The sequence below is a fragment of the Rissa tridactyla genome, chromosome 1, assembly GCF_028500815.1.
Source record: "Rissa tridactyla isolate bRisTri1 chromosome 1, bRisTri1.patW.cur.20221130, whole genome shotgun sequence".
Taxonomy (NCBI): domain Eukaryota; kingdom Metazoa; phylum Chordata; class Aves; order Charadriiformes; family Laridae; genus Rissa; species Rissa tridactyla.
Genome location: NC_071466.1, coordinates 97,613,366 through 97,639,347, shown reverse-complemented (window position 1 = coordinate 97,639,347; position 25,982 = coordinate 97,613,366). Strand labels below are relative to the sequence as shown.

Below are 25,982 nucleotides of genomic sequence, written 5' to 3'. Positions count from 1 at the left end.
GGGCAGTGGCGTTAAGTTTGGAGTAGTAGTTGGACCACTAATTGCATGTGAGACGCAGACACAGCCTAGCAGATAAGTCACAAGACTTGAACTTCAGACAAAATTCAGTATCCAGCAGTTCATCAATGCACAGCTAAGTAGTTAAGACAAACGCAATTCAACAAGCAATCCAGCGCTTTCTAGACTAGTTCCACTCTCTGAGTTGATGCAAACAGATGTTGCATATGGAATATTCTGCAGTTTCTAATATTAATCTTAAAAAAAGTATTGATCATATAAATCTCTCCATTCTGAAGGGAAATGAATATAATTGTGCAGGCATGATGAAAGTCATCTGAGAAGTACTGCTGCACGATAATTTAAAAACAGTGAAACCAAATATCAAGAATTTGAGCAATAGAAAGTAGAAAAATATGTCAGCCAGCAGGCTCACACAATTAAAGTACAATCTTCTGGTCGCCTCCCTTACCTTATTGGCACCTGACTTGGAAATCTTGCACAGATTTAAGATTGTCTCTGTCAGGCACGGGATAAGAAATTTCAATCACTGACTGAGACACAAAACGGGGTTTAAGGCTGGCTATAGTGACCATCCTGAAAATCCTTTCTGTCTATTCTCTCTTCTACAGCCTCGTCTACACAATGAACAACAGGAGTGAAAGGTTGCAAGAGCTCCACAGGGATGCACTCAGCCAGAAGAGTAAACAGTAGTAAAAAATTATCTGCTGGGATCTCCCCGAGATATAGAAATAGAGCCGCTGAAAGGCAGCCATACAAACTGCTGTAGGGTTTGCAACTGCATCCGCAGCTGTGAAACTGAAAACGGCCAGCAGGTCTGTCTGCATCACTCGAAGCACCTTCCCTCTTCTCCTGGCCGGGAGATTATCTGCTACAGCAACCCATATCGTGCAGGCATACGCTCCGGTATAAACCCACACTGACAACATCCAGGAAGACCGAAAAGACCTAAATAATGGAAACCTTTTCTAGATACCATGGATGAGTTAGCTGGGTTACCTTTTGTACAGCCTTGGCCCTGTGAAGGAAGCCAGGAGAGCATTTTTTTTAGTTTTGTTGCATGCTGCCTTCCACTGCATAACACAATCCAAAATCTTTTGGGTTTTTTTTTTGACAAACCATGAATGTTAGAAAAAAAGATTGTTATTCATTTATCAATAAAAGTCAACAAGCTTTTCATTATTGATTGGGAAATGAATATCAAACCCCACAAATTTTATGCTTAAACATGAAAGTCCAAAGATCTTAGATGTTTGTCAAAACAAACGGTAAGACAAATTTGCATTCCATACATTAATAGATTTATTGAAAATCTTAAGCAAAATAATGTATTACCTAGTTCTGTCTGGCATACTCCTATCATGATGTTTGTGATAAAAATCAGTTACTAAGCAAACCACAATTTTATAACTAACTTAAATTTCACATGCTAACTTCCGTCTCAGAGCTGATTTAAGAAGTACCTTCACGTAGAACATATGTTAGGGGTTTTTTTGTATGTTTCTTAAGGCTGGTGCAATTAAGGGGTTAATTAGAATCTCAAATGCTTAGCTCACATGTTGCGAGATGTCTCATTCTATAAAAAGAGCTTTATGACATGGGAAAAAGGGGCTTTTTTTTCATTATAATTGCCAGTCTTGTGTATTGGCAGCATGAGAGTCCAAATGAGAGACTGTAAACGTTTTTAAACAATCCGATTCCAATTTTCTTTTATTATTTGTAATAATTGAACTCTCTTGTGTTCTTGATGCACATATTGCCATAACGTTCCTCAAGCTGTACCTAACTGTGTCAGCTACCTCTACTTTATGGCTATAAAGGTTGTATGAGGCTGCATACAATAAAAACAAAATAAAAGCAGCAAAATACAATTGTGTGGCTTTTAGCCCACCAAAATGATGACACCACTGAAGGCAGGAGTAAACTGGGTTGGGTCGATTCTAGATTTCATTTTTTTTTAAAACGTTTCACGGCTCGCGTTGACTTTAACCTTTGTTCTTTGAGGGGCCTTGCACCGCGTTTTCTTTTCTGGTTATTAATTTTTATGGGGCGCTTAATGCCCACGGCAACGCACGACGCCTGTTTCCGAACGTTCCCCCACCCCCGAGCTGCGTGCGGCCTGCTGTCCAGCCACCTCTGCTGCCACCTTTTTACTCACGAGAGTTATTCTGAGACTTTTTGAGGGCCTTACACGTTTCATAAAGGTGAATAACCCTCCCACCGCACAGGCAAGAAGGCCCAGGCCTCCAACCGTCCGGCCCACCACAGGCCCCGCCGTGAGGGAGGGCGGCCATTTGGGCGGGGGCAGCGGCGCCCCGCCGCTGCCCCCGCCCAAATGGCCGCCCTCCCTCACGGCGGGGAACTGCAACCCCCACAATCCTCCGCGGCGCCGCAGGGAGGGGGGAGGAGGAGGAGACACCCGCGAAGCGGCGGGCGCACGCGCACTTTGTGGGCGGAGCGAAGCGGCCGCGGGCCCGGCTGCCCTGTCAACACCAGCCAAGATGGCGGCGCGGAGACCCCGCACCGCCTCAGGTCAGTGGGCTCGGGCGGGCTCAAGCGGCGGCGGCTGCCTCCACCACCACCGCTGCTGGTGGCCCCGGCGCTTCCCCCCTCCCGGCCTCTGGCTTCTAGGCGGGAGCGGTATGATGGGGGCGAGGGGGAAGCGGCAGGTCTGGGGGTGAAAGCCGCCTTAAAAGCGAGATGCCCTCAGAGCAGCAGGGGGACGGACGGAGGTGCCGGGCCCTGGCGTCGGCGGGGCCCCTGCGGGGCTCACCGGCGAAACGAGGGGCCGTTTCTCCTGCCTCCCTCGTCTCCGCATCTTTTAACGTGCAGATCTTTTAAGTGCGTTGGTTTGGCCTCATGGTGTAACCACTTTTTTGTACAGGCACAGTTTTACGTGCGTGAAGAGTATGTATAATGTTATCCTGCAAGGAAAGTAATATTGATTTTTTTTTTTTTTTTTTTTTTTTTTTTACTAATAGAAAATGCTCTAGTGCTATTATTTTCCATGCAATGTGTTACACTTGTGTAAGGTTTGATTTGAATAATATTAATTTTGGGGCAGAATTAACAATCAGTCTCTGATGGTGTTTTTATGTTCTCCGTCTAAAGAATTTAAATGGTTTGTACTTGATACCTCAAAGTTGGAAAAAAAGAAGATTGAATAACAACTTTTTAGCATTATGGGTCTTGCTATTTGTGTTTTAGTACTCAAGAACACTTAAGTGATAATAAAGGGAAAGAATTCATACCTACGTGTGTGTTTCATGCATTCTCTAACCGTTTAGCCATACTTTTAGTATGACAAAAAAAAAATTGCTGACACTCTTATATAAGAGAATGTTTATATCTACAGCCTTTTGTTGCAGTTCCAGGTAGTAATTTAACTTCTCTTCCTCTCTGGAATGTCCCAGCATCATTACTGAACTTATATTTCACCTTAAATATATTTATTTAACTGCAGTGGACTTTAATTCATGTGTGTATGTCCACAGAACTATGGTATGCTTTTGAAATACTATTTTTCTTAAAAAAAGATTTAACCATCTCTTCCCTTTGATGTTTGAGTGTATATGGTATTTAGGATCTTTAATTTGAAGTTGTAGGAGGCCTATTTTTAAAATGTTGACAGAATTGTACTGCAAGTATGGAATTTAATTGAAGTTCCAGCTTAATCTGTTTTATCTGTTGTGGAAAAGGAACAGAAGTGTCTGTTCTTGGCTCGTTAGCATATGCTAACATCTAGCCTTTTGAGGAAAACACTAGACCGTAAGTTCTTAATCTTTCAAAGTTTTGGTCTATCCAGAAGAGATGTGTGTGCTTTCTATTTAAGTTAGATGTGTTTCACGTTGCTTAAGATCATAAAAGCAACTGCAGTAGGTCCGATGAAAGCCCAGCATACTGTGTCTGAAAGCCATCAGCTGCAGGATGATCTAAGAAAAATTTACAGGGTAAACATGTACTGATACTTTCTCAGAATGTTTTTAATAATTTTCATCCCAGGACCTCATTAGCCATGGTTGTTGTCTTTGTGTCTGACAGCCCTTGGTAGATTATTTTTTTTTTTCCCTTTTGGTTTGTTCTGTTGTTATTTGGAGTCCACATCAGCTTTTGGTATTTATAGCATCCTGCAGCGAGCTGTTTCACAGGTTAACTGGGGCTTCTGGTGGATGCGGGGTGAAGGAGAGGAGAGGAAGACTTCCTTTTTTGTGTTGAAGCAGCTACCTTCTAGTTTCATCTGATACCTCTTGGTGATTCCTCTTCACCTTTTCTGTGTCGGTCATGGATTTTGTAGGTTGTACCTTCCCTATAATCGTCTCCTCCTTACCTTGAATATTACGGCATAAAATCTCAAAATCCTGAGCTGCTTGACCATAGGTAGCCTGTATGCTGCAATTTAAACCATTGGATTAGCCACTTAATACCAAAAATGGTTCTGCTGATGTTTGGGGCTTTTTACATAGGTTGATACTTTTACTGCATAAGTGAGGAAATAACTTTTGTCTTTTTTTTCTTTTGTCTTTTCAAGAACACGACAGTGATGATGATTCCTATGAAGTGTTGGATTTAACAGAGTATGCACGGCGTCACCATTGGTGGAATCGTGTGTTTGGCAGGAATTCAGGACCAATTGTAGAAAAATATTCCGTAGCTACCCAGATTGTGATGGGCGGCGTGACTGGCTGGTGAGGGAGCATCACTTTTCATAACTGTGCTAGACCTTTTACTGTGTTAGAAGACCCGTTTCCAAGGCTATTTAAAGCAAATACATTTATCTTCTCTAACGGGATTTTCTTTATCATTGATCAAGATTATTCACGTGTGAACAATTTCTTAACTCATTACTCTGACTCATCATTCTGAAGTGTTTTGTAGTAGAACACCAGTTATCTAAGCGAACTTGTACCAGTTACTGTGAACAGGATTTAGGGAAATGTCAGAACTCTAAAAGTACAAGGAATAAGTGGAGAATTGCTGCATATAACTTCTGTTTGTTTGGAAAAGCATATTTCCTTACTAGTATAGATTTAGAAACCCAGTTATGATATTATGGCTGAGACATATTTTAAAGGTAAAAGAGATGAAGGAAAAAAAATGTGTGGCACAATATACTTTTAATTCAGAGCCCCATTTTGTAGAGACTTTTCCCTCTAAATTCAGCTGAAGCCATTTTGAACAAATTAACAGTCTGCTTTCATGTTAACTGAAGAGAGATACCACATGCTAAAACAATTCATGGTGAAAGCTAGACAGTAAAGATGAGAACTTAAACTGGAAAATACGACCACAGTCTTAGCAGCTATGTCAAGGTATTTGTTAAAAATTAAGTTCAGTGAAAAACAGCATTATGGTAGCACAGTAACTTTTAAATCAGAATTATGCAAGATTTTGGGGATGAAATAGACTAAAAATGAAATTGTCGTGGCCAGGCTCAGTATAGCTTTGAGGAGCATAGGTTTAGCTTTCAGTCTTGATTTTTTTATTTGCCTCTGTCGCCTTAAAATTATTTTTAAAAGTTAGATGTGTATACATAAACTCTGAAGCTTCTAGGGAATAGTTCATCTGGCATACATAAAAACTGGCTTATTGAAAGATCTGGAAACTGTATATTTCCATATGTGTAGATGTATATACCTCTGTGTGTGTGTTCATGTATATAAATATGAATTCACCATTCATATGCAGAGAGAAAAAAAAAAATTCCCTCTGTGTGTGGGCTGGCGGGGGGTGGGTCAGACACCAGCAGAGTTGCCCAGAGAAGTTACGGAGCCATCAGCCTTGGAAACATTCAGCGCTTGCATGAGTTAGGACCCTGAGCACCTTGATTTAGCTCAGAGGTTGGATTGGACATTGCTGCTGGCCCAGTTTTGGGAAGGCAGCTGGACCAGATGACCTCCAGAGGTCCATTCCTGCCTAAACTGTTCTATGATATCAATATCTGTGCTGTTCTCTATTTGACGTGGGAATGTTTGGAGACTGTGAACAAGATAATTAATTTTCTGGTTGCCTTGCTCCATTAAAAATAGACTAAGGCCATGTCCCAGCAGAGTGGCCCGGCTGATTTTAGCTCTTGTGGTAGGGGTGTAACTTCTTTTTACCTGAGATATTTAAGTTATGGGTTGTGTAGTTAATATAAATGATGGTATAATATATTTACTTTCCATTTGGGAACAGTTATAATGCCACTTTTGTATTATTACATTGTGCTTTATTAACGTGCTACGTTTAATAGCAGCATACAGCTTTTTTGTGTAGACAAGGTCTGGAGATCTCAAGCTGACTTTAAAGGGGCCATCAGACAGCCATGAACTATCAACCATTACTTGTGTTAGACATTATCAAGGAAATATTGTTTGTATTAAATATTCTGATTTTAAAATTTAAAAATGTGAAATGATACACTTGCTTTGTTAAATGACAAAATAGTAATAGTTGTAGTTGGGAATTTTGGAGTGTGGCATTGTTCAGCCGACAGCTTCATTGGACTGGGTTTTTTTTGTTTTGTTCTCCTAAGGTGTGCGGGATTTTTGTTCCAGAAAGTCGGAAAGCTTGCAGCAACTGCAGTAGGTGGTGGCTTTCTTCTGCTTCAAGTATGTAGCATTTCATGCTTTATAAGTTGGCAAATGTTATTTACTAAACAATAGGAAAAACACAGCTGTTAAGTAAAATTTAATTAGGAAGGCTTCTTATCTACTTCATCTTTTTGGTGTTATCAGTCAAAAAGTTACATTTCAGCTTGAATATTGTGTACAGAAGAGACATTGCTAAAAATCAGTGATAAATCAGAATCTGCTCTATCCTGTAAAATAGTTCGTAGTAAGCCAAAAGAAATCTCTGTGCTGTGTGTGATTCAATATTGCCGGGAGCTGCCTGTAAGGCGATGGTTAGGGAGATAAAGGAATTTAAGCTGGTTTTTTTTGGTTTTTTGTTGTTTTTTTTTTTTTTTTTAAATAGGTTTGAGAACTTTATCAGTGCTTTAGAAGTAGGCTGCTTTGGCAGTTGCTTGGAAGGCTTGCATTGGTCTCATTATGAAGCCATGTTTTTCTCCTTTCTCCCCATGTTGTATTTACTAGTTGAACCTCTGGAGCTTTGCTGATTTGCGATAGCTTCATTGCATTCCTCTGTTCAACTGGATTTCAAGTCCAGAATTTTTTAATGATGTTATCTGGCATGCCCATTTGCATTTTTCATCAGATATTGTGGTTAAGGGAGGACATATTTCCAAAAAGCCTTTAAATTAGATGATGAAACTTTAAGTGAAGGAGAATTTAACATATCCTTCTGTAAGATGCCAAGTAATTCTTAATTTTTATACTGGCATTTTCTATGTCTTAACACCTGTGAGCTTGTAATTTTTCCTCAGATCATTCTAGAAGAAACAGACTAGTGCCTACTTAGGTTCAGTAACATACCATTTTTTGAGACAGAATGTTAAAGATACGTATATTTTCTTTTATTGTTTCCAACATCACCATGGAGGGTTTCTGAAAGGCATATCCCACTTTTGGTTATTCCTTTGATTGTAATGGTTGTTACAGTCAACCATTCATCAGGAAGGCTTGGGTAGTACCTCTGATTGCTGCATCAGAGGTAACGCATCAAAATGTGACAGTGTGTGAAATACTCTTATTAACTTTCTTCATTATCATGTTCTCTACTGGTTTGGGGTTTATTTTTGTTTTTTGTTTTTTTTTTTTTTAAACCCTGTGCTAAACATCTAACTGAACTGCAGCACTCTACGTGAGAATGTATGCTCTTGGAATTGTTTGGTTTAAGTTGTTTTCAACAAATACAAAGTGTATTTTATTTTGAATTACTCAAAAGCAAGCATCAACAACAATGTAAAAAGTCGAAGAGAAATAGTTTTGATTTGAAGCTTTTAGAGTATTAACATTCGTTCCACTTCACCATTGTGCACTGATGACCTTTTTAAATCTGGAAATCACTGGCTGTTGGGCTTGTACCTAAACATAGGGATGAATTTTACAAGAGTGTGTAATCTAAAATGGTTCAGAATCATCCAGATGTAAATTTGTGGCAAAATGTGCTATGCTGGCAAACGAATCAATTTGATGGAGTACTCTGGACTTCTTTAGCCCATAATGTGTGTTTCTGGATCATGAGCTAAGAATTAAATCTTTATATATATACACACAGTGGATCTTGAAGTACTCTTCATCCTTTTCATCTAGTTGACTTAAAGATCTGACTCTCTCTTCCCATGTTGTATGCCTTTGGTTTTAATTCTTTTAATGACAATTCTTATCTAAATATGACTGAAGAGCCTACAGAACAGAGGCCTGGCGTCCAGGGGTAACAGGCAGAGTGTTGCCTGCAGGTGCCTTCATTAGTACTTCTGACTGCAGGAAGCCAAAAAGTCAAAATTAAGACCTATAGACAAAGGAAAATAGAAATTGCTTAAAACACGTTACTTGTGCAGTATTTTTGCTTGTTGAGCTGTGAAGCTTTGGGAGCTTTCCTGTACATCAAATAGATTTGCTGTGTGTTTTAGTGTCTTGATTTCTTAGTTGATCTCATTTACAGTGTATCTGAAAAGGAATATTATCCAAGAGGAAAAATGAGCTGCATATTTTGATTGAGTTGTCTATATCTTTAATTAAGTAAGATCAGATTCTCTTGGAAGGGAATGAAGTAAATGCCTTGGTCTTTCATTTTAATTCAAAACGTTTTGCATTTTAAAGCTGAGTCATAAATTCTATAGTGTAATTACATTTCTGTAGTCTTTAATTTTTTCATTTAAAGATCACACATCGTGATTTTAATTTCCCTATGAATACATGTTCAGCGCTTCCCCTGAGTGGGCAGAGGAGCGTTTCAGCACATGACTAGAAACTTCCTTTTTATCTGTAAATTTCTCTGAAGTTGCAGATGTCATTTCAACTGCTGATTGCAATATTGACGTTGTAATTACCTGCTAAAAAAGAACTCTACAGAAGGCAAGATTCTTGGCTAAAGCCCATCTAGTGAAACGTTTCAGTCCTGAGATTAAAAAAATTCATTTTTTTTTCTTCAGCGTGTGATGACTTCATCTCAAGAAATCTAGTAAGAAACTGAAAGCGATATATTTTTAGAGTGGCAGTTTGTACAAGAAACAAAAAAGATTTTTCAGATTTTTGTAAGTGATCTAGAAGTTTTTCAGCCTTAATACAGATTAAGCGAAAAGTAGTCTGAGGAAAAGAATAAAAATGACATTAAGGAATTTACATAGTTTTCAAAATTAAGATCTATTATCACATCTTTATGCTGGATATTTCAACAGCTTAGTTTGATCAATTAACTATCCTTTTTTATTGAAATAGATGTATTTCTTCAACTGTGTTGGTATAAGATCAGTACCTATGCACTATATTAAGGAAATTATAATTCATTTCTCATAACAAGTAATTTTCCTTGTATAACTTCTAGTTTATGCAGCACAGTTTAGTGAAATCCTGAAGGTAGGAATGTATGAACTCATGTGGTTCTGCTATAATGAATTAGATAAAAACAAATGTTCTTAACGAGCACCTGTTCTCTCTGTGTTTTTAAACTCCTCTATCCTTAATAATGGTTTCATTGCTTTTTGCTCTGCAGTCAGCATACAAATTGCAGGTTTTTCCATTGTGTGTTGACTATTATTTAATCATAAAACTGTATTTTTTTTCAGTTATTTGTGCTTTCACTAATATATTTTGCCTTGTCCCATTAATATGCCACTGATGAATTCAACTCAGTTCTTCATTAAATTATTTTCTAACTTAAGAAAAATGAACCTTTGAAAACAACACAAGAAGCAAAGCAAACTCTTAAGGTATCCTTGTCTATATATTGTACAGGGGGTTTGGTGATACCATGCCACGATGATGTTGTGGCATCTCAGTGAGTGGGGGGAGAACAACATGCTTCTGGGGGTGGGGACTTAATAAGAAAGAGTTGGATTTAGTTTTGTGTTGAATATCCCACTTCACAGTTGATGCCTGCAGACTTTGAGTGAACATTCAGTGAACAGCTGAAGCAAATGGTAGTTGAAAGTTAGCCTTTTAAAGAAATACCATATTTCTGGCAGGTTTTGACAGGAAATGGAGGGGCATCATTTCTCTGCCTTTTTAAATTGGAGTAGTTTCACTGGTTACAGTGGAGCTGCACCAGCAGATGGTGGCTGAAGATACAGCCTCTGCAGTTTTAACTCTTGAAAAAAAATGTATCATTTCTCAGTCCCTCCTTACCTGTATACTGAAGTTAGAGACTTGTCAGATCTGTTCTGGAAACTGCTTGAGCGTGACGGGGATTGCTACCTATCTAAATACCAGATAATACCTAATAGTATACATGACTTCTCAATGCTGCGCAAGCAGCTGGGCACAGGGACCTCACAGGTACTTTCTGGGCTTGGTTGGGTGTGTTTTAGTGTAAGAGATTTTTGTCTTTGAGGAAATTAAAACTCTCTTATGCCGTCTTTCCATATACATTTTTTTGTTTTTAAATGTGTTTTGCTCCTTACTTTCAACAATGTTTCGCAATAATGAAGTACTTGCATGCCTCTCCAGTATCATCCCCAAAATGAGGTCTTCCCTTTAGATCTTTCTTTTCTTTGATTAGTGTAGAGAAAGAAGCACGTATTTTTAGTATTCCTGAATGGATATATTTTTTTCAATTGCCTTTTTGGAAAAAATCCATTATTTTTTCAACAGTTCTGGAAGATCTTGAACAAAAATAAATTTTACTGATGTGATATATGAGGGGGAGAGAGAGAGAAATATGTATATAATATATATTTCTATATATATATAGCTATACACCCCCCCCCGTATATGGCTCTTTTAAGAATATATATATATGTATAGACCTATGTGACTCTTCAATATGTATGAGTATGTAACTCATAATGTAACATTATTATTTGCTCAGTTATTTTAGGGGCTAGTTTTAAAAATACTAATGAACTTTAAGAATTTGTGTTTATGTAAATTTACTGTTGTAAGCAAAGAGTTTTTTTGTGAGATATTAGGGTCTAAAAATTGAAGTCTTGTCTCACCAACGTGTGAGTTCAGTGGGATTATTTCTGCGCTTACACACAAAGTTATGTAATTAGTAGGATTGCAGCCAAAGTAGATATGACACAGGCTGTGACTGTCACTGCACTGAAGTACAGTTTGGGTTTTTTTCTTCAGTTATAAATTTTATATTCAGAACATTGTCCTCGGTTGCTTATTTCATAGATGTGTACAAATACTCAAAAACAGAACTTAAGATCTATGGTGCTAAGTTCAGGGAGAAAAGTAGTATAATTTTTATTGTGTAAACTTGAATTTTGATTCAAATGTAAGTTGTACCTACTGGAGAGCCAAACAGAACTTAATTAAAAATTTCTGCCTTATCTTTGTAGTGGATGGATAACTGAGCTAATTAAACTAGTCTTGATGAAATGTTTTTTTTTTTTTTTAATTTTTGGTTTTGGGTTTTTTTTTTAATTTTTTAAATTTTTTTTTTTTTTTTTTTACCGACAAGCAAATATATTAGCATTTCTTACACTGTGTTGGACTTCGTAGATCAGTCCATATTTAGTTTTCAGTTTTGTGAGTTAGAAGGCACCAATTCAGTGCTTGGACCTTTTTGAAATTCTTGTGGTAATGGTAAATTCATAAAATAAAAATTTCCCCAGCGTGCAACATTTTTTTCTTTCCTGGTATGTCATCCAGTGGCTGGATATGCAACCAGTACAGCTTTAAAACTGGTTTCATGTTTTCATACTGTACAGACAGTCCTTAATTAGCTATCCCTGCCTGACACCAGTGCCCATGTGGATAAAAGGTTTTACAATCGACAGGAAAGGTCAATGAAGTTGTTGTATTCTGAGGTATGAAGTAAATGAGAGTATAATATTAAATAAGTTCATTTTGTATTTGTCCAGTCAATTGTTTTTTTAAATCTTGAGCAAAAATGGAAACTGAAGTTTACTTTCTTACATAGGTGGTCTTTTAGGAGCATTGTTTTGAATTCAGGCAAAATCTGTCTGACATTTGATTCATTTTAGGGTTTTTTCAGGATCATGAAATTCTAATTTGTGGTGAAATATGTTGCTTAATTATTGTGGCTGTTGTAAAACAAGCTAGGTCATCTCATTTTAGTTATTTGGTAGAAAGAACTATGTGAACGTCAAAATTTAGTGCCTGTAAGCCATGTGAAACATTTCTTTTTATGCCAAACCTAATAAATGGTATATTTAAATATCTGTTCCACAAAAGTTCATTATCTGTGGCTTTTATTTACCAGGTATACTGTTTGCATAGAATGCTGTTACATAAGTTACATTAATTTGCCAAACATGAGCTTAAGAATGACCTGAGAAATCTCAGTTCTTCATAGAGAGTTTTTTGTATAACAGTAATTTACCTGTAAAGTTAGTGGTCTATATGTTTGTTTTAGCAGTTAAAATAAGCAGTAATCCTTAGTTTTGATAGTTTTCCCTCTTTTTTTCCCCCCAACTAATGAGTTTTTTGTTTTAACTGTTCTCTAGAGCATGCAGTAATTGCCTGATTTCTATTTTTTTTTTTAAGCTATGATCCTATAAATATTTAAATCTATTTCTTTTGTGAATTATCTTAGGGAAATTGGTGGGAGTGTCAGTGTTGGTCAAGTAACAGAACATCTTACTTTTTTCCAGTATCAAATCTTAGTAAGAGAAATAAGGGGATTGGGATGATGATTAAACATCCTAAAAATCTCATGGGTGTTGCTTAAGTTAAGCATTTGGAGAGTTTGAGTGTAAATTGCTGTGAGCAATCCCCCAAAGCTCACCCATTTTGCTGATGTTACAGAACTTCTACTGTACACAGGCCATGTTATTTTTCTACTTACTTGCTTTTTTTTGTAGAAAGTATGAGAATTCTCTTTTATTGAATACTTTTTTGTTGAACAGTTTAAATGATGTAGGATAAAATAACAGTTTTCAGTATTTCTAAGGATGATTCTGATTAGCCTCAGATACTCTGTCACAAATCAGAATTCCACAATTCTGAAAGAAGCTGAAATGAAACAGTTTTTTCATTGTTGTCCTATCGACGTGTCCTTTTTTTTTACAAGTAAAGTTATAGTAAATGCTGAAAGAAAAACATTGTTATTTAAAGTTTTTATAACTAAAGAATAGATAACTAGTAAAATTAACAAGAGTCTACTGAACTTTGCCATTGATCTGATTTGAACTGCTGTTACTGTGGAAAATATTAGTGTCTGAAGCAGAGTACCTGCCGAAATTGGAATAATATCTTTCTGTATCTGTAATTAAAAAAAAAAAACAAGAAAAAAAACAACTTTGTAGGCACTAAGATACTGTATTTTGACTCATGAAATGTTAACTACAACTGTACTAAATACTCTGTATTTTCCTAGATTGCTAGTCATAGTGGATATGTACAAGTTGACTGGAAGAGAGTTGAAAAAGATGTAAACAAAGCAAAAAAACAGTTAAAAAAGCGTGCAAATAAGGCAGCGCCTGAAATCAATACTCTAATTGAAGAGGTAAGTCTATGGTGATAAATTGTTTTCTACCAGACAGTTTTTCTTACCTTCCATTGCAGGTCATGATTAGTTGAAAATGCAGGTGCAAAACTGGAAGGCATCAGAAATTGTCTGGCTGTATATTTTATTAAAAGTTATCAGACTGTACTCTCTTTTATTCATTTAGCTTTCTATTTTGTTTATGCTTAAAGATGACACACAAACTTCAACATTAATCCATTTTTACAGCTGATACAGCTTAGGGACTGCTATTGGCAGATTCTTGGCTAGTGAGAAAGCAGTAAGGTCATGACACGGTAGAAAGTTGAGGGTGTTGTGGTTAAAACATGGTAGCTACAAAGACAAAACCCAAATGTTCTTAGACTGCTGATAATGCAATTACTTGGTTGGAAAAGGCTGACCTTTCTTTCTGGAGAAAAGCTATAACCACTTCCTAACTAGAGTTGTGGGTTTTTATCTCATTTTTCTACAGTTTGAAGAATATCTGTCTTCAGAATCTGTCAGATACTATGTTGAAACGAGGTAGCCCGTGATACTGATCGGTGTCACTGAGGCTGTTTCATTCTGTCATTTGAAGACTTCTATTTAATTGTTTTATCTTTTTTTAAAAAAGTACGTTTAGCCTGTTTTTACGTATTTTCAGATTTCATACAGACGATCTAAGTTTCTTTCTTAGTAAGTAAATCCTGACATGGAAAATGTTGCAAACAACGTAACAGCAGCCACGCTAATGCTCTGTAATTAAGAGCTTTGACATCTCAGATTTAACCTGTGTGGAGTTGCACGTAGGTTGATAAAAGTTACCTTAAATTTTAATGTGAAGCGGAAGTTCAAGAGAGATGGCTTCCTAGCTTCTTCTGTATCCCAAATAGCTTAACCGGTCCTTCTCCATCACCCCGCAAAAATGAGTGGGACAGCATGGTGTTTTTGGTTGTTTCCTTTTTTTTTATTTTTTTTTTTCAGATTATGTTACTTTCTTCTAATTGTGCACTAGTAGCCAATCTGAAGTGTTTGAAGTGGAGGATTTATGAAATGTCACGTTTGATACAACGTTATACTCTGTGCTATTACTTAATGGAATACTGTATACAAATGTCGTTGTACATTAAGTGCTTTTTGTAGCATTAAGTTGTTAGGAAACTGGCTCATAATGGAGTGAAGCGTATTTCTTTTTTTTTTTTCAATGATCTAATCTTCCAAAACCCAATATTTTTTTAAACTTTTTTCATGTAATTAAAACTGAAGTGATGGTAGTGCTCATGCTTTTTTGCCAAGGGATCTTTTGTAAAATATCTGTCTTGTTTTAATCAAAACAAGAGTGGTGTTGGCATGAAATTGCTGTGACAACTCCTTTGTATTTTGACTTTTAAAATGCTAACAGTGTTTTAAATATATCGTTAACGAAGGCTGAGAGTCAGTTTTCACTCCATTGGTGCCAGCAGTTGCCACCTAGCTTTATACGTTTTCAAAAATATTGCTTCCCTCCCTACATAATTTTAGTATTCTTGTTTCCAGGCAATTGTGATAAGTATTAAAGGTTACAATCAGACACAAATGACTCAGTTCTTTACGAATATTATTTTTCTTCTCAGTCGACAGAATTTATCAAACAGAACATCGTGGTGTCCAGTGGATTTGTTGGAGGCTTTTTGTTAGGCCTGGCATCGTAAGGACCTGAATCGTCTCTTCCCGGTGGCATTCGTGCCGGCAAAGAACAGTTGTGGTGACGCGCTGTCTTAAAGCAGTGTGGGTCACTGGGCCTTCCAGAGCAGGACGAGTGGACTAGCTAGACAGCTTGGAAGCGCTTACATTTCAGGCTTTTGCCTCTCGAAGCTTGGCAAAACTAGGATTTGCTGAAAAACTGTGCAGTGTGTGCTGCTCATAGCATTTCTGGGCAAAACTGGTTCATCTTCATCATGACTCTTTTTATCTATGACCTTTCAAGATCTAGCATTTTTTAAGATGTTATTCTTGGAATGTAGATATGTAACCATACTTTAAGAATGAAAGCTCCATTTCTACGTTTTCAGTTAAATGTTGTTTATTTTAAAAGTATATTTCTTCATGCTGTAGTAAATAGTATCAATGACTACATAATGTATATGATACTGTAGTTTCAGCCTCGTGGCTGTCCATGTTCTTTGAAGTCACTGCAATAATCTATCAATCTGTAATACCTTTTTACAGAGTATTAAATAACAAAGAATCATGAGCTTATTAAAGGTGAAAATTAACTTTGACTCTGGCCTTTGTGTACGCAGAAAATAAGAAAGTCTCATGTTTATAGCCTGCAGGCATCTGGTACAAATATTTGCAGAGATAGTTGTGTGCTAAGTAAATGTGTGTATCTGTTATTTTTCCCAGATGTGTAGACATGTGTAAACTCATTCAGTAGTTGGGGAGATGACGAGATGAGGCTTCTGTCCAAGCGCTCTGCAAGGGCTTGGTACTTTGTAGGGCTTGGTAGGATGTCAGCGCGATGTGCCTGGAACAAACTGAAGGCTGCTCTTGCAGTCTGTTTTAGATGGAAATGGTACTCCCTTTCATATCCGCCTTTATTGCCACCTGTGTTCTCCCCAACTTAGACATATCTTTTTTTCTCCGTTGTCACTTAATTTGACTTTCACTGTCTAGGATGTCAGCTATGGGAAAACAAGGGCACAGATGGGTTTCAGTTAGCTTATTGGGAGAGTGCCTATGTCTGGGAAAGCAAATGGGACTTAATCTCCTCAGTGTGTTTGCTGCCTCCGCCTTTGACAGGTCAGAGCAGGAAGCAGATACTAAAGGAGATTGGAAGCATAACTGTGGATGGGCTGGAAAATTTATTCTCTTGTAGGTTTTTAAGGTGGCTTTGGTAATTTGTTACTAGGTTATTCTGAGGAAGTTGAGAATCCAAACAAATGCTTAATGTGTTTTTCTGCATTTCAAACTTGTGAACCTTTCAGAAATTTCTGCCCAAGAAGAACTGTTTGCTCTCTGTTTTTTTTACTGTACCAGCAAGTTAAAAGTGAAATGAAGTCTCTCTTACACAGGTTCTGTTGGGTTCGTGTTCACATGTCTGGACAGCATTGGCATCAGGTGGCTGGGTGTGAACTTTGCATGTACAGGACATGGGATGAACATCCATCAGCTGGGCTGTATGTGAAAGGCGTTTGACATAGGAGCCCATTATATATTTAGATTAGTGCGTCTGTGGACTTCAGAGATCTGTGTTATATTTGGCTTCATACATGCCTGCTTGTGGCCAAGGTGAGTAGGTTACAAAGCACGTCATGCATATCTGCGAGGTTTAAGGGTTTAGTTAAGCCTATTTAGGACTTTTGAAAATAAAACTTAACACACATCCCCTGCCCCAAACCAAACCCCCAAAACCGAGGAACATAAATGGCCACAACTAACATGCTAGCATCCTAAATATTTTGGGTTTAAGGTGAATATCTAAAGCTATGTAAACACAATTGCTGCAGTTTATTGGAAATGGGAAGCCCACGGAGGGATGCGCGTGCTGGGTCGTCTGGGATTTAAAGAAAAACTAAGAAAGATGAAAATGTTAAAATGTGAAAGCTTCTTTCCCTTAGTGTTCAGCCCAAAGGATAATGGAAGGTAACCCCTCGGCTCCTTTCTGCTGATGAAGCTAATGGATTTTTGGCATGTCAGAAGAGTTGCTGAAGCCAACTGACGTGAGTCACCCACCCCCACTGGAATGAACTTGGGCGTTCTGGGGGCCTTTAGGAATGAAGTGGCCACTTCAGTAGCACGGACCTGTAAACTTGTATTTTTAAAGAGAGTCTACTTTGTGAAAGGATTTCAAGGGAGCGTCTTTTAGTGCGCTTGCTAAAAAGGCTGCTCATGTGACCAAGGAATATAATTCATAGTGAAAAGTAGAATTAAAAACAAAAAAACAAACAAACCAAACACAAAAAAAACCCTCCAACTTGCATAGATTAATATGCAAGACTGATTTCCACAGAGGAAAGTTCTTCTGCTATTATTCTGTTGCCATTATCTGAGATTCGGGGTAAGGCAATGAATAAAGAACTGGTCAAATTAAATATATTTGAGGTTTTTATTATTTTCTTTTTTTGAAGCCTTTGGAATAAGAAGCGTAATGTACGTGTAAAACTGTCCTAGGGACAAAAAAAAACAGTAAGGAAAAACGGGTATGATTGAAATGGTGAATACTGGCCGTTTGTGTTAGGATTGGCCTTACATAAATGCATTCGTGATGTAAGAAGAAGGACTGCTGGCACAGCAATACTTGCTAAATTCTCCGCTGCGGTTCCTTAGGTTGGTGAGGTAGAGGGGATGCTGCCAGGAACTACAGCAACAACTGACAGGGCGAGGAGATGATGGAGTGGCAGACTTTAATAAACATAAAGTACTGAGGCGAATAAATGCAGCTTTTCTTGCAAATGCCTGAGGTTTTATACGTGTCAGCTCAGAAAACAGCCTTGTTTATCACTGCGCATAAGGGAATGCTCTATAAAGTTACCGTCAGAAAAAGGGATGGGATTATCGAGAACGGAATGGCGCATAATGGAAACACTATGTTTCTGGTGGTAAATTATTCTTTAGAATGATTTCAAAGTTACTATTACCCTCTGAGAAAAACTAATGCAGACTAAGAAGGTTCAGAGAAGGGTGAAATAAAGATTGAAGAAAAAATTTTTGAAGACCCTTTTTTTTTTGGGAGGGGGGAAGAGAGAACATCAATTTTAGAAAGCAGATGATTAAGAAGGAAAGTGTTAGAAATCTGTAAATTAATGAAAGACTGACCCAGCAATTCTGTGCTTTTTATTGTATAGCTGAAAACCGAACTGGAAGGTGGAAAACGTGAAGCTAGCACAGGGAAACAGCTTTCCACAGAAGGTCTAATTGGTCCGTGGAGCTCGTTTGCACTGCGTGCTAATGAACCCAGGGAACGGGCTCCATTCAGGGCAAGACGGGGCAACGCTGAGGTAAATTGCAGGAGTGCTCAGTTATATCCAAAGACGTAAGAAAAACAATGTCAGGTTTCTGGGCCCATAGCTAATATTGCTTGGTGAAGTTCATGATAAAATCATCTTAGCGATCAGATTATCCTGCCTTTGCCTTCTCCAGGCTTGTGTGTTTTTTTCCAGCAAACAATTGTTATCATCAGTCACTTTTCAAAATTGAATACTAAGCTAAACGACTAAGGCATACCATGTATCCCTCTGTAGTGAGCAGCTGTTGAAAGTTTACTAAATAGTGAGTTTTGGGAGAGGTTACTAATAAATCATTTATTTGTTTTGTATTATTTTAATGGTGATCCTGCCTCTGGCAGGGGGGTTGGACTAGATGATCTCCAGAGGTCCCTTCCAATCCCTACCATTCTGGGTAATGGGATAATTAATTTTCTGATTTTTTTTTTTAAGTTAAAGCAGCATTGGGCAATGAGTTTTAATGTAAAGTGAGATGAATGCTTGGTCAAAACCAGTGTGATCTTATTACTGAACTTTAAGAAGTTAAAGTTTGTCTAAGACTTTGAAGGCTATTTCTGTTTTAGCAGCCACCCTGAAAATTAAAATATTGCAGCTAAAGATACATTCAAGCACTTGTTTGTCGTGAGGTTTTAAGAAGGGGGGGATGTATACAGAGTGAAATGCAAAGTCAATGCTGTAATTCAAAACCGATGCCTGTGCAGATTTCATAACACACATGGCATATAATAATGTGAAGAAGCATCAGTCATACCTCCTCCTAACCTTTTGAAAAACATTGGAAATCTCAATTATTTTAAAAATCAAACTTGCGTAGCATGCAGCTGCCTGTGTGTGGTCTGTAGGTGATGGTGGAAAAAGAGAATGTTCACCCAAATTCAGCACAACTACAACTCGGTGACATTTTGGGAGGGAGACTGATCATAAAAAAATGTGGGTTTTGGTCACCCTAGGACTGTGCCTGGGGCAGGGGGGCGGTGGGAGAAAAGGACTAGAATCACATCTGCCGAGAGTGTCATCCTCCCTTGTCTTTTGTATTATAGTTCACAAATTTGACAGGAATTAACACCTTAAAGAGATGTTTTTCCTTTGTTTGACTGGGAAGCAGGTCTGATGTGATATGGTGATGTCTCGGTACCGGGACAAACGGAAAAGTTGACGTTTGTTATTTTGGGGCAATCTGGGAAGTGGGTGGTGAGTTCTTAACTACTGAGACAGCTGACATTCATTCAGGACCTGTAAGACCAGAAGCCAATTTTAATTAATATAATTGTGGGGTGGGTTACCACAAAGCATCCAGCGCCAATCCAGCGCAGCCTGAAACCTCGGTTGGATTTGGCCCCACATTCCAGCCAAGAGGCCATTTAAGTCTTGGAGCGCTGAGGGACACGGTGCAGAGACCTAATGCGGGCTTTTGTGCTCACACACCGGACTGGAGGCAGCAGGGTGAGTCCTAGGACAAGAGGTGCCACGCTTTAACTAAACAACCTTGCTGGACCCAAGCTGGCTCAATTTATAGCTTGGGTAAACCAATATAACGTTAACGGATCTGAGCAGTTCAAGGGTTCAGCACACAGAGGTCCTCTGCCTCCCTCACCCCCTTCTCTTGGCCCCTGACCTCTGTGCCCCCAGTTTCTCGGTGTGCTTCTACCTCCCTGATTTCGTTTTTCCTACCTTCTTATTTTTTTTCACAGCTACCTGGAATAGAGCACCACAGCAGGCGCTACTGCTGATCTGTGAAAAAGAGTGCTTGAAAGTGGGGTGAAGTTGGGGAATAAATCCCACAAGCCTGTTCAGCTCTTGGACTGTCTGCCAGCTAACGCCTCTGAGTTAGAGAGCTCAAAGAAGCTGGAGGCCACATTCAGTTACCTCTTCCTGGGAAACCTCTCCTGTTTCCCAGACCAGTACCCTACCTGCCAAACCAGGAGATATTTTGGCATGAGATATCCTTGGTCTCTCCTGCTGATGCCCTCTGTTGTGGGGATGTGTTTCAGCAGTCATGGGAACGAGGATGGAAACTTGTGTCTCTTCTCAAAGTTTACCTGAAATCCTTGCTAAATAGTGAAATACGCTGCTTGAAGAGGGGAGGGGAGGGGAGGGGAGGGGAAGATTTTTGGCTTCACTGTGAAACCCCCACAAAATCAACTGCTTACAGCCTTAGGCTGTAAAAAAACATTTTTGCACATGTGCACTGTATATTTTAAAAATACTCAATAGAAAATGTTAACATTAGAAAGGAAATAAATGACTATTGAATCATAAAATTCCCGTTTAACACAGATACTTTGATGGTGACAAGAGGCTACGTGCACACACTTGCCGATACACGCTCATGGGACCTAGAGAATTAAGACCCAACATATCTAGTATGATTTTTAATTAAACATCTTACTTTCTTGAAGTATTAATTGTGAAGTAAAGGTTGTGCTGTTTTCTCCTGTGTTTAACAGACAAGAAACTCATACTGCAGCCAAATATAAAGATTTTAATTTTCAGATTTCAAATCCTCTCCAGTGGGACAATTGAAATGCTTTGATAGCTGATGTTGCTCAGACAGAAATCTAAGCCAAACTACATCTGAACAAATCTGTAAACATAAGAAAAACGTGCAGATGTATGAAAGGAATGTATCAAAATCAAGTGTTGCCAAATGTTTCAGAATTCACTTGGGACAATAAAGAGGAGGAATGAAAATTAACAGCGATAAGGGAGTCCGTATTTTAATGCTCCTCTAACAGTGTATGATTGCTAAAGTTAAAAAATATTGAGAAATTGCCTTTCGAATCATTGATAATATATTTTTTCTATTTCCATGGCATCAAGTATGATACTTAATTTCCAAACCTAAAAGCTTCTTGTGCCAGGTAAATTGTGTGCTGGCTCCTGTAGGAGCTTTGTTTTGAGGCTGCTTGTGCAAGTAAAGCTGAGCGTGTGCTTCAATGGCGAACTGGTTTGCGCGTGAAAGCAAAGGGTAGAGCAAACATTGGAAGTGATATACGCATTTTTTTTTTTCTCTTTTCATGTTGTTGCAGGAAATCTCCAGTTAGGCTTTGAGACCCTCAGGTAGTCTGCAGAGAATCCAAAAACCAGGGACTGCACAATGTGTAGGGGCAGAAGGTAAAGCACAAAAAGTGCAATTTGTCGGTCTGAATACGGATGTCGAGCTACGTACCCTATGGCCTGCTTATACGAATTAAAGGAAAGAGGCATTTCTGTGGCAAATTTGCCTCATTCTAAAATTGACATCTACAGTGGCTCGGGAAAATCCAACCTAGGAGGACCCGCTTTTCCTCACTGTTTTTAAAGGCATCCCAGGCTTTGACCTGCTCACCTGTGGGTACGGAAGGCTGGGTGAGATGAATCCCATGAAACACGTTTGAACTGCCAAGGGCATGAAGGACAAGGAGGTGATTTACCAAGGATATGTCATGCTTGCCTGGCCTGTTCTCCTTCCCTGAAGAAGCGACTGGATATGAAGAAGGGGAGGCTGGTGGAGCAGACTCTTACGTGGGCTGAAAACTGCCGGCACTGCCAGGCCCCGAGGGCAGCGATCAATGAAAGGAGGCTGTAGCGAGGTTGGGGTCGGTCTCTTCTCCCAAGTTACAGGTGATAGGACAAGAAGAAATGGACTCAAGTTGCACCAGGGGAGGTTTACATTGGGTATTAGGAAAAATTTCTACACCGAAAGGGTTATCGAGCATTGGAACAGGCTGCCCAGGGAGGTGGTGGAATCGTCACCCCTGGAGGTATTTAAAAGATGGGTAGACGTGGTGCTTAGTGATATGGTTTCATGATGGTTTTATCAGTGTTAGGTTGATGGTTGGACTTGATGATCTGAAAGGTCCCAAAGGTCCCTTCCAACCTAGACAATTCTATGATTCTATGACTCCATGTCTCGGTGTCCAGCTGGCAGTGGTAACAAGCGGAGTACATCAGGGACTGCTGCTGCATGGATATTTTTCAATATCTTTATCAAAGACCCGTGTGATGGGCCAGAATGCAATGCAGGCCTGTAACAAATCTGTGGGTGACACCAAGTCAGGAGAGGAATTCGGCAGACTCAAGTGTAGAGTTTAAATTCAAAAGGCAAAGCTGGGGAAGCTGAACATTGCACAAAGAGCAATCTTGCAGAGTATAGCAAGGAGAAGCAGAAAGTCCAGTGCCTGGGGCAGGTTAACCCTATAGACAGCCACTGCCTGAGTAGTAGCTATGCTGGAAAGGGCATGGAGGCTATGGTGGACCTCAAATTCAATTAGAATGAACCCTGTGCTTTTACTGCAGGTGAAGGAAATCACATACTGAGGTACCTTAGGAGGAGCATGGTCAGCAGTTACAGAAAGTTGTGACCCACCTGTCTGTACTTAGCGCTGGTGAGGCCACACCTGGAATACTCTGACAACTTTTGGGCCCTCCTGTTCAAAGGGGATATGGAGAAATAGGAAAGGGTCCAGAGAAAAACGCCTAAACTGGTTAGGGGCCTAAAGCGTAGGACCTAGAAGAGGACCTAAGGTTCTTCAGCCTGGGGAAGGGGAGGCTGAGGTGCCATCTAAGGCAGCCTACAACTACTTGAAGGGAAGTTACAAAGATGATGGAGCCAAACCCTCCTCAACAAGGAGCAGCAGCCACAAGCTGTGGCTTGGGGGAGTCACACTGGACATGAGGAAACCAGGAGGGTGGTGCAGCACTGGAACAAGTCACCCAAAGCTGGTGCGGGTTCTCCCTCCTCAGGGTTTACAAGATTCGGCTGAACAAAGCCACAGCTGACCTGATTCAGTGTTGATGACCAACCATCCTGCTGTGAGCAGAAGGCTGCAGTGGTCCCGTCCAAGCAGCACTTCTATGGGACTGTGAAAGACAGGTGTTATCGCACTCAGCCCATCAGCCTTTCTCCTGGGCTTAGCCTTGTGTTCCTGCACATCTGAATGTACTTCATAAATGCTCTTCTATGGCTGGTCTCTTCTTACTATTCATATTGAGCAGGAAAAATAGATGCTGAGGGTATGTGGTACTGCAATTAATTCCATTTTTTTGCTTTAAAAAAAAAAAGCAAATTTATTTATTATATCAGCATTGGAAAGGTTAGAGACCTGCCTGTTCTTGTGATATTAGATTTGTTTTCTGAAAATTAAGATCCTCTGGTAGGTGACATACGGGAATTCGTATATGCGTGGAGTTGTTGCAGCAAATTCTAAAATATGGAACACCTAGAAAAATGATATATTTTTTTTCTTTCTAATAGGCACTCCTACACTAATTTAAAAATAGTAAACTGGAGCAAGGTAAGTATCACAGAGCCTGATGTGAAAAAGTACATTGATAGAAAATAAGGAATAGAATATGTGATGAAGATTGACATCACAAATGAAAAAGGAGGAGGAAAAAAAAATAACACAAAATAACAGAAGATGCAAAGTGGTTAGGGAGCACCAAGAGAGAGACGGGAATGGAAAGCTGGTGACAGATGAGGTTGATAAGGCAAAGGGCCTAAAGGAATTCCTCGCCCCAGTAATCACAGAGGCAGCAGAAGGCAATATCCCAGGAACTGGGATTTGTTTTCCTCAGGGAAGGAAGGAAAATGTCAAAAGGTTTTACTCTTGCACTGGAGTGGATAATAAGGCAATTAGTACTATTAAAAGTTGTCAGCGCACCCAGACTGGAGTGATAAATCACATCCTAGGATTGTAAAGGGAGAGGGAGATGCTGAAAAGCTTTTGTGGAGCAGTTGTGATAACGTACTGGAAAGGGAGTTATTGAGAACTGGTGAGTGTTTAATGAAGTTGACACTGAAAAACGAGAGAGAGCACCTCAACCCCCGCATTTACAGAGCTGTAAGCTTGAGTTCACCTCTGCAGGAGAAACTAAATACTGGTGAGTCATGCCTGTGGATGTTTGTAAGTGGCAAAATGAATATATTATTAAAAATACACTGGTTTAACATACATGCCATGGGAGAAGTACACATCATACAAATGATTTGGAGTCTGTTGCACAAAAGATTTATGCAAATAACCTCTATTAATAGGATTTCTCAGTGCAAATCCTTTCTTGTCAATACGAGAGGTCTCGGCAATGTTATGCTCGTGATTTACCTTTCCAAAGGGTTTCTGATGTTTCTACAGTTTCAAATGATGTTTTTTCCCTGCATAAATATATATTATAGAGGAGGTAACTGCTAACCTTTTGCAAAACTCTGTAAATATGTGTACTATGCAGTTTAGCATCCACAGGTTGAATAAGAAGGGAGAAGAATACAAGTTCTCCATATGCTATATCTGCACACACCTTCCCTCTTCTGATCTCCACACCTTTTTATTGCTTGATCTATTTTAGATAGGAATATGACTCCTTTATGAAATAGTTTAACTGCTGCCGATAAAAATAAAATAAAAATTATGGGTAAACTTCTCTGCTTGGTATTGCGGGCTGGTTAAATCCTCTGTTGCCTGTGGGGGGAAGATCCCACTACCTGCATACCTCCCCAGGGACCAAGGCAGCGGGGGGACCCCATGGGAGGGTGGTAGGGCACCTCCCTGGTTCGGTAACGTGGGCCCACGGGTGGGGGTCTGGATGAGCTGGGCCCATGGCCGGGTGGGGGACTGGGACGAGGGTCTGCACCGGGCAGTAGCTCCCCAAAGAGTCTGCCCACAGCTCCTTCACCCACAGTCCTCTTCCCAGCGCTGGCTCCAGGGTCAGATGGGGCTTCCCTCAGGGTACCCCAGAGGACTCCCTCAGGAGACCATCAGCCTGCGTCTCCAGAGGTGAAGAGGAGCTGAAAAGTGAGACTGGGTAGGAAGAAAGTCATGAGCACTGGAGAGTGTTTCATTTACCTTCTCCTAGAGCTGCATGTAGTACCTTCCTCAGGAAGCAGCAGGGGGACCTCTGCTTGAGGGGCTGGAAAAATCTGAACTTCTTGAGGGGAGCAGCCTCTGCAGAGGGCAGCTGAATAAACCCGTCCATCTCCAGTTGGCAGGAGGAAACATCTACCAGAAGATGCCAGCTGAAGGGTGGCAAAGATGCTTTGCACAGAGTTTCCACGGTGGCCAGCACCAGCAGCACCACCCTGGCTGGGCTGACTGAAGAAAATCAGTGAGGCAAGGGCTGTGGGAGCTACAGACTGTGTTAGAATAACCAACACTAAGAAAATGAGAGGAGCGTTCAGGGACACAACGGCATCCTTCAGATCCTCCCCATCTACAGCGACCACCCTGCCCAGCACACTTACATCGCACCTGCCATGAGAGGTTTCTCTCCAGAACTTGTGCAGGCCCAAATCCTAAATGGATGTCAATGGGAGATGGTCATCACTGCAGGGTGGCTGACAGACCCTCGTTAGATACCTGCAGTTCTTGTGTGGTTCAGGCATGTGCCCGAGGCTGGGAGACCTCATGGGACCACTCTGCAGCTGCACTGCAGAGGCAAAAGAGCTGCCAAGGCCAACATTGCCAGGATGCCTGGAGGCATGGCCACCCAGGACTGGGACCTTGT

General features: G+C 39.8%; 1 protein-coding gene across 5 annotated transcripts; it reads left to right on the top strand.

The window, feature by feature from the left end:
• The first annotated feature begins 2,444 nt into the window (after nt 1–2,444).
• On the top strand, nt 2,445–24,898 carry FUNDC1 (FUN14 domain containing 1). Of its 5 annotated transcripts, XR_008468140.1 has the most exons (8): nt 2,445–2,550; nt 4,547–4,703; nt 6,533–6,608; nt 13,408–13,536; nt 16,569–16,785; nt 17,115–17,216; nt 18,342–18,494; nt 21,530–21,614. XR_008468140.1 is itself a non-coding variant. In XM_054212391.1 (5 exons), exons 1-5 carry the CDS (start codon nt 2,520–2,522, stop codon nt 15,204–15,206), a joined length of 471 nt encoding a protein of 156 aa, XP_054068366.1. In that variant the 5' UTR covers nt 2,445–2,519; the 3' UTR covers nt 15,207–15,776. The 5 variants fall into 5 exon arrangements, 2 of the variants coding, with proteins under 2 accessions (XP_054068366.1, XP_054068375.1); XR_008468137.1 differs by lacking the exon at nt 18,342–18,494 and having other exon boundaries at nt 21,530–24,898; XR_008468138.1 differs by having other exon boundaries at nt 16,569–17,216; nt 21,530–24,898.
• The last annotated feature ends 1,084 nt before the right edge of the window (nt 24,899–25,982 follow it).